The sequence below is a fragment of the Urocitellus parryii genome, chromosome X (assembly GCF_045843805.1).
Source record: "Urocitellus parryii isolate mUroPar1 chromosome X, mUroPar1.hap1, whole genome shotgun sequence".
Classification (NCBI taxonomy): Eukaryota; Metazoa; Chordata; class Mammalia; order Rodentia; family Sciuridae; genus Urocitellus; species Urocitellus parryii.
Window position 1 is genome coordinate 62,544,577 of NC_135547.1, and position 18,349 is coordinate 62,562,925.

General features: G+C 32.0%; 1 protein-coding gene across 1 annotated transcript in view; it reads left to right on the plus strand.

Moving 5' to 3' along the window:
* Pof1b (POF1B actin binding protein) overlaps window positions 1-18,349 on the plus strand; it is a 66,813-nt gene that overhangs the window by 11,524 nt on the left and 36,940 nt on the right. The window contains exons 2-4 of the mRNA XM_026413126.2: window positions 3,487-3,561; window positions 5,720-5,800; window positions 14,824-14,925. Of these exons, the coding sequence (XP_026268911.1) occupies window positions 3,487-3,561; window positions 5,720-5,800; window positions 14,824-14,925 (258 nt within the window). The remainder of the gene's footprint in view (window positions 1-3,486; window positions 3,562-5,719; window positions 5,801-14,823; window positions 14,926-18,349) is intronic.

Sequence of the window (18,349 nt, forward strand, 5' to 3'; positions counted from 1 at the left end):
TTTTAACATGAAGGATTTAAGTGAGCTATATAAAGATGCATGACACTGTAAATTAAAATCTGATATAGGTTATCATGAGGAAAATTTGTATTATTATTCTTAAAGTACCCTTAAAACTGAGACATTCTCTTCATTCATTCATTCATAAACATTTTTACCACTTCCAGTGGAACAGGCAATGGCTATTGCAGGATGACGTCCTTCAATCCTACCTACAAGTCAATGCTACTGAAAGTGCTTTTTCTCATCATTTGGGGCTTTCATTTAGATCATTTTATCTAATTCTGTGGTCTTCCAGGGAAAATGGATTTTCTTTAGCAAGTCTTTCTGGAATTAATAAATCTTAGATTTAGATGGGTTCCCCTTTTTGATCTGAAAAAAATCCATATTCCTATAATTTAATGTCAGAAATAGGAACTTAAAGATCTTAATGCTAGCCAATACTATATGTCTTAATGTTTGTGATTCATATTAAGCTTAATGTTTTATTTTTTGAAGTTATTACATTTGTCCTGTAATATTTCCATTAGGGTTATATGAGAAAAGCCACATTTGTTTAAAAAATCAATTTCAATAATGATAGTTCAATAAAGTTAGAAACAAACAAGTATACTACAATCTGTGGAATTAATGTGCCAACATTCCAAATGTAAGAAAATTAAGGTGTTCCTTTGTTTTAGGGTCAGACTAATCTTTGCTGAAATACAATTTGCCCTTTAAATGTCTACTGTCTCAGCATCTGAATGAACTAACCCTGCATATATTACTATAAACATATGTGTTGAGATAGCGTGTGTGTGTGTGTGTGTGTGTGTGTGTGTGTATGTGTGTGTGTGTTTGCACCTGCCTATTTGGGTTAATATCTGCGATTTTATAAAACATAGTAAACTTTTTATTACAAAACCTAGTCTACTTGGATAGTAAGGTTTAGTATGTTTCAATTTGCTAATGCTATCAGGTTCTAACTGGTCTAATGGAAGAGGAGATAATTGCCACTTATAGAACACCTACCAGGTTCAGCTATATGTACAAACTGACTTCTTAGAATGATAATAGTATTAGCCCTAGCCTAAACAGGCTAAAACATTTTTAAAAAGTAACCAGCAGTTGTAAGTACTTTCATACATTGCTGATAGATATATAATTCACTTAGCCATTTAGGAATTCAGTTAGGTAGTATCTGTTAAAATGAATAATGCACATCCTCCATGCTTCAGGAATACCATTTATTTTGTGGGATTCTAGAGAAACTCTCACATTGCACATGGATACTCACTGCAGAATAGTGAAAATCTGGAGATAATTTAAATATTGATCAGTAGGAAAATATATAAATAAACTATCAAACAAACATTATAGAACACTATTAACTTAAAATAATGCATTAAAACATAAACCTGTTATATACGAGCTTTTGTTAATTTAAGTTGTAGAATAATAAAATTGATAAATATTACTATTTATAATAGATATTTATGTAAAATACACAATAATGGTTATTTCTGGATAATTGATCTGACCAAAGGGAGGATAATTAAGGGAAGTTCTTTTACCTTTATCTGTATAAAATTTTATATTAAGATTGTACCATCCAGGCATGGTGATGCATGCCAGAATTCAAGCAGCTTGGGAGGGTGAGGCAGGACCATCATGAGTTCAAAGCCAGCCTCAGCAACTTAGTGAGGCCCTAAAATACTCAGTGAGATAGTGTCTCTAAATGAACTATAAAAAGGGCTGGGGATGTGGCTCAATGGTTAAGTGCCCCTGAGTTCAATCTCAGTACCAAACAAAACAAAACAAAAAGAATGAACCCATGTATTACACAATCAAAAAACATCCCTTTCCTTTCTGTCTCCTTGAACCTGCTACTCTTGGATCTGTGGTCCAAACTCACCTGCAAATGGTTGCATTTTTAACAATTTTCCTAAACAGAAGAGCATGTACCTATTTGGCCTACAATCATTATTTAATTCCCTGTGTCTGAGCAATTCTCCTTGGCGACCAGCAGGAAATCTGGGAACATACTGAGATGCTGCCTAGAAACAATGAACCTGCAATATTGCTGTTGATGTAGGGGGACAGGGAAAATGAAAATGCTATAAGTTGAACAACAAAAAACAAAGTATGCAGAATATTTGGAAGTTTGAGTAAATGTATGGCCCTGTTTTAAGAATATATTACACTTATTATAGCTTTGCTTGTGTATGAATCTATCCATGTTTCCCATGATGGTGAATTTTAACATTTCCCTAGTTCCAAATTATCTTGGAGTTATATCAATTAATTTTAAATTACAAATATGGGGTGATAGAATAATGTGATCAACTGTGTGCACACTAATAAAGCTATGCAGGATTGCTGATTTGGGAATAATATAAGTAATGATAGTATAATCAATAGAGTGATCATTTTACTTATAAAAATCATGTATATTTTTTTCATTTTTATGGATCATTTTTACATTAGAGCCTACTCTTTGGAATTAAACTAGAATCAGAGCAGACAAAGCATAATTAAGTGGGAGCTTGAAGTAATCTAAGGGCAGCAGTCTTAGTCAAGTTTTCATAAGTATTTTTCTATATTGGTTGGCAATTTTTATAGTATCAACTATTATTAATTAAATTAATAAATTATTATTAATTAATCAAATCAATAAATTTATTAATGAAATTAATAAATTAACTATTATTAATTTTATAGTATTATTTGATAAAATTTTGCATTTCTTAGCCCATTAAGTCCCAAATTTTCAATTGTGTGAGTATTTCAATGAAATTGACATAGGTGTATTAAAATTGGTTATAAACCAATCCAGAGCTTACATATCCTTTATGTTCATTAAGAGCAAAAATACAGGTTGCCTTATAAATAGGACACAGGGACAATATACTATAAGACAGTGTAGCATTCAAAGGACATTGGTAAAATATGATATCTGAGTTGCTGAGACAAAATAGGATATTAATTGCAGGCATATGATAACATTGGGTATATATCAGCACCCAAAAGAATAAAAAAATATTTACTAGTATAAAGAGAATGTATTACTATGAAAATGACCCAGAAACTATGTTATCATAAGTAATTTAGTAATGTGCTCTTTGGAAAGATGGACATAATCAAAGAAAGCCCTATTTAATGTTCTTATTTCTGGCTAATAATATTATTAGAAAAATAAAGGAGATAAGCCAGGAACGGTGGCACATACTTGTAATCCCAGTGGCTCAGGAGGCTGAGGCAGGAAGATCGGCAAGTTCAAAGCCAGCCTCAGCAAAAGTGAGGCACTAAGCAACTCAGCGAGATCCTGTCTCTAAATAAAATACAAAATAGCGCTGGGGATGTGGCTCGGTGGTCGAGTGCCCCTGAGTTCAGTCCCCAGTACCCACCCCCCTAAAAAAGTAAGGGGGCCATAATGCCTCAGGAAACTATAATTTTTAAAGGATACTGTTCAGTAATAATTACTGAACCTTTTGTTTCTCTCAACAGGAACTCCACTCTCCAACTCTGAAAATATCTTCTTGTGCCCCAGGTACTCTACATATAACACAAAATACTGAACAGGTAAAAGAAATTATGGATGAGATTTGATTTGTTTTAATTCTTTTTATGTAAGTGTTGATCAAATTTGTAAACAATCTTTAGGCCTGCATTAGACTTTATACACTCACAAAATGTCAGGATCCAAAAAAGAAAAAGAAGATTAAATATATAAGAATCAGCTCAGCCAACTAAAGGAATGTAAAATAAGTGCTGTGAATCAGATTCTTCAATTTCATTGCTTATTCAATCTAATTGCCTTTAGTTTGAGTGCAGTTTAATTTTAACCAAAAATCTCGAGTGAGTATTTAATGGTACTAGACTTTAGCACAAAAAAAGTCCCTTGAAATTTGATTGATGAATGGACTTTGAGACTGATAATATTTTATGTTTATATTCAGAAAGAATAACTTGTAGGGTCAGAACTAGTTTTTCTCATGGGTGTATGATTTGAAAGAGACAGACGACTATTTTTTTAGCATTTAGGGTCTAATAATCCCACTTTTATAATTATTCTTGAATCTAGGCAATATTTGTCTGAAAGATACCTATAATCATAATTAAATATTATGTTAGCAAATATGTGTTTAATTAGCTTGTAAACATATATCCAAAATTATATTCTAGGAAATCAAAAGATAAAATACCTAAAGTTTGTACTTAAGTGAGAGGGGAGTATAGGGAATAGGGGATTTAGGAGATACTAGGGAAAGAAGATGCTGTTTTAAAAACAATCTCACCCAGATTAAGTGCCAGAGTGTGAACTTGGATAGTGAGGACACAATGAAATAAAAAATAAACAAACAAAAGTAGTCTCTAGACCTTGAGTATAATAATAAAAGTGGGACATTATGCAGAATTAGTAAGATTAACAAAGAAAAATTTTCCTACCACTTCCCAATTTGGCCTAGACTAGAGTTAAGTCATTTAAACTCATGTATTTATTCAGCAAACATTTGCTCAATGCCAAGTTTGTGACAGTATTTCACAAACGTGAATTACACCCAAATCTAACACTATGGTAGAATTGCTTCAAAAACTAAGTTCACTTAAGTCACAGTTCCCCATCTCCAAACCCAGTCAAATAATCACATTAACAGTTATATATTTAATTTCTCTACATTGATGTTCTAATAATAAAAATATGTTATTGGAGAAAAGTTTATAATTACAAAGTAATATAAGAAGGAATAATACAAATCACTCATTATTTATTCCCTGGCCCAGATATAGTACTTTTAATATTTTGTGGTATTTTCTAAAGTTCAGACACAAAATTAAGATCATAATATGTATACTATTTGGTATCCTTATTTTTTCACTTAAACTTATATAATATTATGAGCTTTTCATGTAAATTTGCATTACTCAATTATTTAATAGCTACATAATTTAGCCTATAGACTATTACTTAATTTTCCTCTTTCCTTAAGATTGTGCTCATTCTACTGCACCTTTATCAGCATTATTATCTTTAAAAATTTCAGTAAGTATGTGGTATTCTTTTGTTAACTTTGATTCCTAATTTTCTTGAACATGTTTTGTTAAATTTATTAACCATTTCATTTTATTTTATGAATTGTACATGTCGTTTATTCATTTCTCTATAGTGTCAAGATTTTTTTCTCATTGATATATAAGAATTCTCTTTATATTAATGATATTGACTCTTACCAATATAACTTTTACAAATTATTTTGTTGTAGTGTTTTCTCTCCCTTTTAATGTTTATGGCCCTCTCCTTCCAATACACTAAAGATTTAAATGTGTACACATATACAGACACACACACACACACACATAAACATAATTTTTTCATTCTTTATCCTTTTATTTTTTAAATATTAGATGTCCTTTTCAAACCAAATACTTATTAAATAAATATTAAGCTATATTTTCTTCTAATCATGTGTAACATAGGGAAACAAATATTTTGAAATTTTCTACAAATATAATTCATATATTACTGTGAGACACCAAGAAATTAGCACAGTGCTGAGCACACAACACGTTTTCATGAATGTTCCCAAGATTGAAATTAACTATAGATCCTCATATCATGATTCATGCAAATGACTCTAAAACTTTCACTCTAAACATTGTTCCATACACACACACACACACACACACACACACACACACATATATATACATATATATATATATATTTTTTTCTTCACAGGAACTTCATTCTCCAGCAGTGAAAGTCACAACATATCCACAGACAACTATTAGGAGATATATAGTGCAAAATCCTGAACAGGTAAGATGTCACATAAAATCTTTCTCCAACATATAATCCCTTAGAAATTGATAGGTAAATTAGAAGGGTGAGTTAGTTACCTGGTCATTAAAATCAAATCACTGCAATTTTTCATCAATAAAGTGAATTTTTAATCATTAGTATAAAAAATGTCATCTTTCAGACAACCAGGCACGCATACATTCTGATTCAGAAATGCAACAGTTCAAAGCAGCTTGAAAATTCTTGGGTTATAAGTGGTTTCTATTTCTATAGCTTCACTCTTGCACTTCTCTTTGAACAAAAGAGAAAAGGGACAACATTCTTTCATAGGCTTCCCATAAAATCTCTATCAACTCTTACTCCAGGGATTAGAGTTTTTAGTCTATTTAGATTGCATTTGAGATATGGACTAGAAAGAAGAAAATGAAAAGTCGAAAGTTCAAAACTGTCTTCATGTTTTGCTGTCTACAGTGTGTGAAGTATGTGCCTAGCAATGAGATGTTTTGAAAATTACATTGTGTTTCTTACTAACATACACAATCTTGTATTTCACAAAGTAGGTCATTATTCTGTGTCCCATTTCATTTTGAGGAGAAAATTAAGAAGAGTATTTTTGTTCACAGTAATAAGCTTTCCTTGATATATACATTCACCCCCCCACACTCATATATACACACACACACACACACACACACACACACACACAACATTATGGGCAAAAGTAATTTCTATGAGGTTATACGGACACCATTTCACATTTGGAAACAGTGTAATCCAGATAGGAATACAGATTTTTTTCTTTGATCTCTAATTTATTTCTCCACTATTATGGGAAACAATTTTCTCCTCCACTACAAGATAAAACAAATGATTATCATCTGCTATGGAAGGCAAAGCATTAAATTAGGGTGCTATGCTTGCTACTAATTTAGGTAAGTGAGGTGGTTGTGCTTGTTTTCTACTAGTATCTAACCCCACAATTCCTTATTTATTTATTCTAAAATTATTTTCTCATGTTTCCTTCTCCAGGGAGGCCACTGGTTCTGCATGTGTCTCTGTGAATCTATGTGCACACAAACTCTGAGTAGAATTTGGTTGTTTTAGACATTTTCTTGAGTTTTCTTGAATCCTTATAAACCTTGAAAGAGGATATGGTTATAACTAAAGCAATTGACTGCTTCTTCTTTTGCAGAATCAAATATTTAAGGAACAAATCTGAAAAGTAGAAGGCAGATAGGAGAAATTGGGGATGACCTGAGAGAGGACAGTGTATCTCTCTTTCTCATTTGACCAATTACTTTATACTTTTTCCATATTCCTTCCCCTCTTTCATTTTCTTTCTTTTACATGCAAACTGGGAGATGTGCATTTTTGGATGCATGGCCCAATTGATCTGGCTTCAAAAAAGTTAGTTCTAGATAGCACTTCTTTCCCATAATGTAAAAACCTGTGCTTGCCTAGATTATATATAGAAATTTTAAACATCAAATAATTTGGATTCCAATCCACTTTGCCAGCAAAATTTATGTGACATTGGATGAATTTTTATTCTTTGGTTAATGAGTTAAAAGGAAAAATTAATATTCATTGGCTATATACCAATGAATATGCAATTTACATATTGCATTCCATTTAATCCTACAAAAGCAAAGAAACAGAAGCATAGAGAGATTCATTAATCCATTCAGTAAATATTTATCAGTTACCTACTATGTGCCAGAAATTGCCCTAACAAGGTTCCCACCATCTTAAAACTTAAGTTCTAAACTGGTGTAAAAACATTCAGTTGCAAAGTGGCAGAGTTGGAAATGAAATTGAATAATACAGATCTGGGAGAAAAAAATATTGCAACTTAAGACAGTTGATGATGGAGGTAAATTGGTTACCAGATTCTTACTTATATTTCTTTTTACCTGTCATGTAGTTGGTTACAAAGGCAGAGAAATTAGATGTATGCAAGTACATAATGTATTAGAAACCCTGGGTTTCCTCTGTAGGAACTCATAATTTTGAGCTGTGGTTCAACTATAAACAATTTCTCAAGAAGAACCAGCAGAGGACTAAAGAAAAATAGTGATTTTAAAGCTTTTAAGTCTCTCCTTTATTGAAGAATAAAACAAATTTCAAGCCCCATGCTTTGTAAACAAAAATAATCTAATTGGTCTAGCAAAGCAGCTTGAAAATCCTGTCTAGATATATTTCCCATTTTATTTCCAAATACATTTCTTTTGTGTTTGCTCTTTTAAATCCCCCAGGAGAAGATTCTAGTTTAATTACAATATTTATAATAAGCTGAGCCTCCTAAATGGCAACTTCATCCTCTCATCTCCCAGCTTGTCTAATCTTTATTTCTCCTCCCTGTAATTAAACTGATCTCAATCCAATTCTTTCATTATGATTTCCTTCTATCTTTGTTTTTCATTTTGGTTGTTTTAAAATGTCCTTATTCTTCATTTGATACCATTTTAGTCAAAGGGCTTATGCATTTTCATTTATTATTTGAACAAGAAATGAAAAGAAAATACTGTTTTCCATTCATTTATAGAATTCTATTGATATTTATCAGTTTCGTTAATTTTTCAATTGTGGAGATTTTGCTATGGGGAGGAAACTATGCAGTCTTCAAACAGAAACACGGAAATAAGACATGTTTTCTAAATCAAAGAAACTTATAGTTCCTTTCAGGAAGGGAAAAAATACATGACCACAGATAGCTGTGGAAAATACTTGGTGGGATGATAAAATATTATTGAAGTTCAGATATTGGAGATAACACATATGATGGGGGGAATTATTGAAGGATTTGTTGTGGTATTTAAGGTATTAATATGAGTAACATTGTGTTAAACATCCTTTTATTAAAAATGTAGCTAAAGTTGTTTTAATAAGTGTGATTTGCTCAGGTATTCTCAAATTTACCACTCTCTTTTCTGAAAGCTGTTCTGGTGATAGTTTTAACCAAATTTAATATACTAGACATGGAGGTTGAAAGAAGAAAATTCACATATGACCCTTAGCTTTTCATCTTAAGGCACTATAAATATGGCAGCCCAACTAAAAGCATTAAGACGGGTAGATTAGTCTCTGTGTCCTCTATTCTATACCATTGGTCCACCTGCCTGTTTTGGTACCAGTACCATGCTGTTTTTGTCACTATTGCTCTGTAATATAGTTTGAAATCTGGTATAGCTATACCGCCTGATTCACACTTCCTGCTTAGAACTGCTTTTGCTATTCTGGGTCTTTTATTTTTCCATATGAATTTCATGATTGCTTTATCTATTTCTACAAGAAATGCCGTTGGGATTTTGATTGGCATTGCATTAAACCTATAGAGAACTTTTGGTAATATTGCCATTTTGATAATGTTAGTTCTGCCTATCCATGAACAGGGTATATTTTTCCATATTCTAAGATCTTTTTCTACTTCTCTCTTTAGGGTTCTGTAGTTTTCATTGTATAAATCTTTCACCTCTCTTGTTAGGTTGATTCTCAAGTATTTTTTTTTTTGAGGATATTGTGAATGGAGTGTTTTTCCTCATTTCCATTTCAGAAGTTTTGTCACTGATATACAGAAATGCCTTTGATTTATGCATGTTGATTTTATATCCTGCCACTTTGCTGAATTCATTTATTAGTTCTAGTAGTTTCTTTGCAGAACCTTTTGGGTCTTCTAGGTATAGAATCATGTCATCCGCAAATAGTGAAAATTTAAGTTCTTCTTTTCCTATTTTTATGCCTTTAATTTCTTTCGTCTGTCTAATTGCTCTGGCCAGTGTTTCGAGGACTATGTTGAACTGAAGTGGTGAGAGAGGGCATCCCTGTCTTGTTCCAGATTTTAGAGGGAATGCCTTCAGTTTTTCTCCATTCAGAATGATGCTAGACTGAGGCTTAGCATAGATAGCTTTTACAATGTTGAGGTAAGTTCCTGTTATCCCTAGTTTTTCTAATGTTTTGAACATAAAGGGATGCTGTACTTTGTCGAATGCTTTTTCTGCGTCTATCGAGATGATCATATGGTTCTTATGTTTAAGTCTATTGATGTGGTGAATAACATTTATTGATTTCCATATATTGAACCATCCTTGCATCCCAGGGATGAATCCTACTTGATCATGGTGCACAATTTTTTTGATGTGTTTTTGTATTCGATTCGCCAGAATTTTATTGAGGATTTTTACATCTAGGTTCATTAGAGATAAATATGATATGTCAAGAGCTTTGTAATGTTTTGAACAACCAATAAAAAAAGAATAGGAAAAATGAAAAAAAAAGACGGGTAGAGAAGATGAAGAAGTTTTGGCAAATAAGATTATGAGTGTTGTTTGAACCAGTGACACTTGAGGTACATGGAAGATGCCCAATAGTGAAAATGATACATAGAAAGTCACATTTGTGGTAGAGACATGGGAATCCTATTAAAGTTATCATCAAAGCTATAGGGATAGTTGGGCATGGTGGCACATACTTATAATCCCAGCATATCCAAAGTGGGAGGCAGGAGGGTTGCATGTTCAAAACTAGCCTCAGCAATTTAGTATGTCCCTAAGTAACTTAGTGAGACCCTGTTCCAATTTTTTTTAAAAATACTACTAATAAAAAGGGCTCGGATGTTCCTTGGTAGTCAAGTTACCCTGAGTTCAATCCCTGCTTTAAAAAAATAAAATAAAAGCTATAGGAATTAGTGAGATACCTGGGACATAATGGAGAACGTTAAGGTAAGATAATCAAGAAATGCCTACTTTAAGGGGACAAAAAAGGGATGATTTCATAGGAAGAGGTGTTGTCAGAGAAGGATGTGAACAAATAAATGAAGCAAATAGCAAAAGGAAATGAGCAACCATCTCATTTTGAGAATAGAGACTTCATTAAGAAGTTAATAGTGATGATTGAGAGACCAGTTTTAGTATGTGTGGTGGCAAAATCCAAATGCAATGTTAATGGGTGAGTGTATCAAGAGGAAGTTGAGAAAATGAGTGAATGATTACTCTACTGAAATGGATATTGGTGAGAGAAAGGAAAGATGGGATGGGAGCTAAAGGAGAAAACAGAATTTTGCAGACCCTGGGAGAGTTGTAGATACTGGGAAATAACTGGTGATAAGGAAAGCTAAAGATGTAACATAGTATAGAGATAAATGGGTAAAATACTGGAGGTGTCAAGAGACGATAGGATTCCAGGTACATAAAGAGAAGCGACACTGGGGAAAGAGTATTTCTTTCTTCTTAGAGTAGAAACTGAATAGAGATTTCTGAAGTGTAGGAACATGGACAGATCATATGGGATTAGGTTATCTTAGGTTTCTCCATAAACAGAAGGAGAATGAGGGAATATAAGCACATTGGGGTTTGAGAAAAATAATTAGATTTATATCCATAGTTATAAGAAATGTGATGTATATAAGTATAATCAGCAAGGTTGGAATGCTTACTTGAAATTGGATAACTTGAATTTGAAAAACTTGAAATTAGATAACGAAATTTCTTTGTCAGAGCTTTGTGGCCTGGGAACTAAAGAGTAGATGTTGGGAATTACATACTTGTTAGATGTGAGAACTACTGCCAAAGGTTCCAAACATAACAATTAAAATTATAAGATCAACTATTTTAAAAGCACCTGTTAATCTTTAGTGTGTATCTGGCACCAATTCAAATGTACATATTGAACAAAAGATGCTGCCCAAATAGTAAAACTGTTTAGCAGTTTCTTTGCTAAGAAATCTAAATTTCTCATTAAAGTAACTTTTCTGATTTTCTTTGTTAAAATAATTTATTCATATTGATATGTGGTTTTACTTTGTTATATATTTTTGAAAAAAATAATTATCTCAAATTGAAGACATTTTTGTAAGTTATTTTTTTTTTGGGGTTTTTTTGTAAGTCATTTTTAAATAATGAGACCAACAAGCATTTTAGACAGAATAAGTACTGTTAACTACTGATCATCTTTCTTCCTTAAAAATAGTAATAAAGGCTCAGTATTTACAGTGAAATTTGCTTTGCAGACAAAAGAAAATTTTATGTTTTGATAAATTTGTTTTCCCTCTCTTAGTTCATATCATCTGTTCTCACTCAATCATATGTTCCTTTGCTATGGGGTATTCAAGATTTATAAGTCCTTGTACTCAACAAGCCAATTCTCATTTATTTTTGAAATCAATAATCTAGAAAAATTATAATAGTGTTCTCAGAAATTATTTTAAATACAGTATAGATTATACAGGATTAAAAACCAATACTCTTTTTACATTAAAGTTACAGATAAAGGGTACCTTAAATATATTATTTTACTTGATATGAGATATCCTGCATTAATGTCTCTATGATAAGTAAACAAACTTCAGAGAAGTTTAAATGACTTTCCTAAGTTTCCACAGTGCATAGATAATAAAAGAAGAAATTAAATACAGATTTTATGATTTCATAACTTTTTTCCATTAGATCTGTTTCTACTAATTTTAATAGTCTAACTCAATTAATTTATAATAGTCCAAATGCAATCCGTTTTGTAGTTCTTACATGTTGACATCTCTGAAGCATTTAAACATTCAACTTCATTCTACTTACTGAAAATTTCTCATCTTGATTTCTATGACACATTTCTCTTCTGATTCTCAGACCTTTTACAGTGTGTCTAGTTCTGTCTTTCATCTTCACTCACCTTTTCAGCAATTGCATAGTTTTAGCTAAGATGTCTAAGCAGTTGGTTCTGAAATCTGAATCTGCAGTCTTGAAATTCCTACTTAGTTCCAAACCTGAGTTTTCAGTCATACGCTAGATGTGTACATATAAGTGTCCACCCACATATCTGTTGTTTTGTGATGCTGGGGATTGAGCCCAGGGTCTCACACATGCTAGGTAAGCACTCTGCTACTGAACTACACCTATAGACCCACATACATTTTTGGTTACAGTCTTTCTCTCAGCTCTTTGCAATAATTTCATACATGTTAAGGGGCTTACTATGTGTTACATGAAATAAAGACATGAACCAGATCCAAATTCTAATAGGAGCATATAAAACTCAGTGTCTCAATGTTTGTTTTTTATACCATTGGCTATGTAGTAGACTCCTCCAGGTTCAACATCCCAGAGTCAACTTTGAAAAGTACTGCCCTTGAATATAAGAATAATATCCTAGCCAGTTTAGTTACTTGCATTCTTCATTTTCTCTGGTTAATCTTCCTGAAGTAGACTTTTTTTTTTCATCTCAGACACCCTTTTACAAGGACTTAGACTTCTTACTGTTTACTGAACCAAGCTATCTGACAAGTATATTCCCTATATATAACTTACCCTTTTTGAAACTTGCTGATTTAGATTTTTATACTTCACTTGAATAATTATTTTCTTCAGTTTGCTTATACCCAAAGATCATCTCAATTTTCTTTAAAATTCCACTTGATGCAAGTATCCTACCTGAGAACTACCAGATAGAACTCAGGTTTTCACCATCAGCCCATTCCTCTAAGTTCTTTCTCTATACTTTTTTTGGCATTTGTCACTTTCTACCTCTTACTTTAGGTATTTGTCTTCATATATTATCTAGAGCAGGGATTGGGAAAAGTTTCCTGTAAAAGGCCAGATGGTAAAAATTTTAGGCTTTATTAGCAATATAGGGCCTTGGATCTTCTTTTTTTTTATTTACAGTCTTTTAAAAATCTAAATATCATGCTTATCCTGAGGACAGTACAAAAAAAACTGTCTGCCATAGTTTTATGAACTCTGATCAATATTAAATGCACCTAGTAATATGTGTGATTCATGCTTGTATGCCTCATAGCAGTTAGTAAAACACATTATGTATACAGAGCAATATGTTACATGATTAAATATAACTACCAAAGAAGTTCATTAACAAAAACAAACATACAGAAAATAGCTTCCAGGGGAATATTTTTTAATATAATGCATCTTTAGATTTAATAATTCATTAGCTAGTCAAATTTAGTCACTTATGTATTTGTTTTACCATGGTTTCCAAGGACCATTTAGTTAAAGCACCCTTATTCAAACTTGAATACCAGAATGTGTCAAGAGTGTCTTAATTTCTCAACAACCAAAGTTTTAGTTCAGTTTGTCTAAGAGTATTTACAATAGTACACTATGAAAATGCTATTGATTTTAAAATGTTGTTGATTTTAAAATGTCCTTAAGTTTAATTGTTAATACATGTGACCATTCCCAACTCTACACTTTTCTCCCATATTACAAAATAAATGAATGCAATTTTTGTTCAATAACAAAATAAACCCAGCTCTCATGTAAAGACTTGAATTAAACCAAAAGATGGCAAAAAATGTACTACACCTTACATCTTACACTCCTGGTCTGATTCTTATTAGTCCTTTTCTGGTTTATTTCAGATCTTGGACATGTCACTAGCCTTAATTCCATTGGTTGACATCTTCTAAGCACTTGGCTAATCCTCCAGCAATTTAGTTGATTATACAGAGATACAGTGGCTCTTAAAGCTTCTTCTCAGTTCTTAGTATTCAAAACATATGTTGCACTGAGAGTCTTCACCTTGATTATAATCACAAGAATTGTATACTTCAAGGGCACCCAAATCAAGTTCTGGGAAACAAATATTTAATACAATTCTACCTATTTTATGTCCTAGTAGTGCTGAATTATGTTTATTTTGTATTTCTATGATAATAATTTTGCATAGAAAGAAACCTACCAGTGAACTCAATTTAAATGGTCTTGACCTGATAGCATGTGATCTGCCTCAGAGGAAACTAATTATATTTTTCTTGCCTTGGTAATAGAAAAAAAAGAAAGAAAAAATAATCTTTCTTACCTCATTCCAATCTCTCCTAAAAGACCTAGTAAAAGATAGTAGGAAAAATTCAGATTTTTCTCTTTGATAAATAAACTGCTTTTATTTTCTTATATATATCAGAACCTTATTTGTATGTCATTCCACTCTCCTCCTAAATCTGATACTACCTCAGACCCTATGACAAACCAAATATTTTAAGTTTCCTTGGAAAAGATACCTTTCAAAGAAAAACATAGGTTTTACTGTCTTTTTAGGAACCACTGTCTCCATTCTTAAGAGGAGGCCATTTCTTCCCAGGAAACAATGTTATTTATGAAAAAACAATAAGAAAAGTGGAGAAGCTAAATACAGATCAGGTAAGTAATAATTGTTTTAAAACTTGTCTTATAAGTGTAAACTTTATTAAATGAATATTGAAATATTCATAAATATTTGAAAGATAGAGCTAAAATGACATTCAATTATCAAATGCCAGACAGAACCACCATGAGCTGTAGTAATATTTCATTATATCTGCAGCTCTTCATGGAATCCTTAATAATCTCATATTCAGGCAAGTATTGGTACAATACTTGCCTCACATGTACAAGGCCCTAGGTTCAATCCCCAGCACCAATAATAAATAAATAAATAAGCTCACATTCATTTTATCATGTGAAGTATTATTATCCCCATTTTAGTAAAAGGGAACTGAAGTCAAAATATATGAATCACATACAAAATTAATGGTAGAATCATATATATATATATATATATATATATATATATATATATATATATATTGTGGTTTTTCTTTTAACTAGCCTCACAAAAATGATACTTTAAAGCATTATAATTTTGTATTAATTATTTTAGCATATAATGAATTTCAAATGAATAATATGTATGAACAAATATGTAATACACTGAAAACTATGACAGATCAAGAACACTGGGGGTTCAAATAACATTTTAAAATTTTCATTAACTGAGAGACCAAGTACAGAGTGCACAACTGCTAGAGGACTGCAGTAATCTCATGGCATCTACAGCACCAAGTCCTTAAATGCAGTTGTTGTTGTAAGCAATAGTTTTCACATTGCTCTTTTTAGTGGATAAAAGTTTGTCCAGTCCAATTAGAGCCTGGTATTATTTCTTGGACAGTTTTGAACTAGGACAATGTATCAGTTTCCTAGGACTATTCTAATAAAATATCACAAATTAGGTGGTTTAAAAATAGAAATTTATTATCTCACAGTTGTGAAATTCAGAGGTCTAAAATCACTGGGCAGAGCTCTATTCCCTCTGAAGCCCTTGGGGAAAGAACTCTTCTATGCCTGCTTCCTATTTTCTGGTAGCCTTGGGCATTCTATGGTATGTGGATGTATTACTCCAATTCTCTGTCTTTTTATGGCATCCTCCGTATACATCTTCCCATTGTCTTCCCTCTGTACATGTTTGTCTCTGTGTCCAAATTTCTCATATTTATAAGAATAATAGTCATATTGTATTAGGACCCATCCTAATTACCTCATTTTAACTTGATTACATCTATAAAGACACTGTTTCTTAATAAGAAAACATTCTAAATCACTGGGGGTTAGAACTTCAACATATTTTTGCAGGGGGTAACAAGCAATTCATGATAGGCAGTTGAATAATATCAAATCAGTTTGGATAACAAAAGCATTTTTTCTCATATACAAATGAGACTGACTGATGTATTAAAATTTCATTTTTTGACTGGGGCATATGAACCCAGGGGTAATTTACCACTGAACTATCTCCCCAGCCCTTTTATTTATTTATTTATTTATTTATTTTGAGGCAGGGTCTAAATTGCTGCGGCTGGCCTCAAACTTACAGACATGCACCACTGCACCCAGCCACATTTTATTTTGTAAGAACTTCATGGGCAGTCACTATCGGATGTGTAGGGAATAACAAAGTTTACTTAATTGATGCCCAGCAAAAATGAAATGGAGTAAACTCTCAGAATATTAAACATTCAAATCTTTAAGATTTCATTTTGCTTAGAAAACTGAATATAGTATGAAGAGTTTGATATGAAATATACTGAACATATTGAAGAGTATCAGAATAGTTCAGATAATTATGGTATCAAGTAGAAAAATTTCATCAAATATTCCTGTTCTTCCAAGGGCCAGAATTGTCTTCAAGCTACCAAATTATAAAACCTTCCATTTATCCAACTGGGCTGCTAAACAATAAGGTTTTATACATTTTAATAGTAAAAATGTTGAGTAGGATCATTTCATGCTGCTTCTAGCTTCTTGTTTCAAAGAAAAACAGGTTTAAAATTGACCCCCTGTACATTATATTAACACTATGCAGGTGAAATAACTAAAGAAAAGCTCCTTTAAGGGAATACTGCCATGCCACAATGAATCTAACTTATATACATTATTATAATTCATTATTTAAAAATAATAGAAGGGAAATCAGTAGAGGAAGGGGACCAAAAGTAGGGAGGAGGGGAGGAACAGGAGAGGTACTGGGGAAATAGGATTAAATTAATTACGTTATCTGCATGTACAAACATGTCAACATGAGTCCCACCATTGTGTAGAATTATAATGCCCCAATAAAAACAATAGAAATGAGAATACCACCACTGTTTACTGTTAACTTGAGTATTGACTTGGTTATGCCAAGTTTTTCTTATTAATGAATTAAATAATTTGGGAGTTTGGGAACTGCCAGGGAAGCTGTCCAAGGTAAAAGGAACCCTGTAGTTGTAACAAACTATAACTTCTTTGCTCTAGTTAAGTTTCCTTTGTGATGAAATGTATACTAGGACAAAATGGATAAAACGAATGTCTGCATGAAACTGTTTATTATCAATTAGGACTAGCTCATAGATGAGACCTGTCTAAGAAAAAAAATGTCTTTGTAGCAAAGAGATGGTAAAGTAGTGCCAGTTGAAAGAAAATTATTCAATTCATATAATTTGTACTCTATAATTCTTTTTCTCCATCAAAGATATTGAATAATCTATGATAAATTAGTAATGTTTGATATTTTGTATTTAGAAAATTCAGTTCATGACATGCTTCAAATTTCCATTAATATATGAACATCTTACTTTAGAACAATAACTTTAATAGTCAGATATAAGAATTTAAAATGAGTTTGGGAGTGCAGCTCTGTAGTAGAGCTCTTGCCTAGTATGTGTAAAAAAAAATTAAAAATCTGCTAAGAGTTCAGTAGAACCAATGTATGGTTCAGAGGCTAGATAGGCTCAGACAAAGTGTAGAGCACCCTAGATGATAGGAATGTCAGTGTTATATTGAAGAGTCAACTGATACATTAACAAAGGAAGATAATTAATAAATGTTTTTTTTCTTTATTACTTTCTGTTGATGTGTCCTTTCCAAGTGTTTCCTCACTTGCTTTTGGGGGTATACATTGTTGTTATTTCTTCAGGAGAGATTCTAATTCATTAGTGTTCAAGATCCCCACTGAGTTATGGTCTTCTCAGATGGTCAATGTGATTTTTATCCTAATCCAGATTATGATGGTATTGTTTACCAAAAAATAATAGATAATAGATTCAAACACCCAAAATTTGTACAAAGGTTGCTGACAGCATATGCTTAATTCTCTAAACTGTTAAGATCTTAGTGCTAGCATACTTTCAATGTAAGTTATATTTAAAAAGCATCTAGAGGAAATAATTCTAAGCATTTAGATTGCTTAGCATTTACCTATATGGCATTTACCTATATGTCTATCAAGGTGACTTGTATTTGCAAAATGTGTTTCTTTAACCTTTTGTTT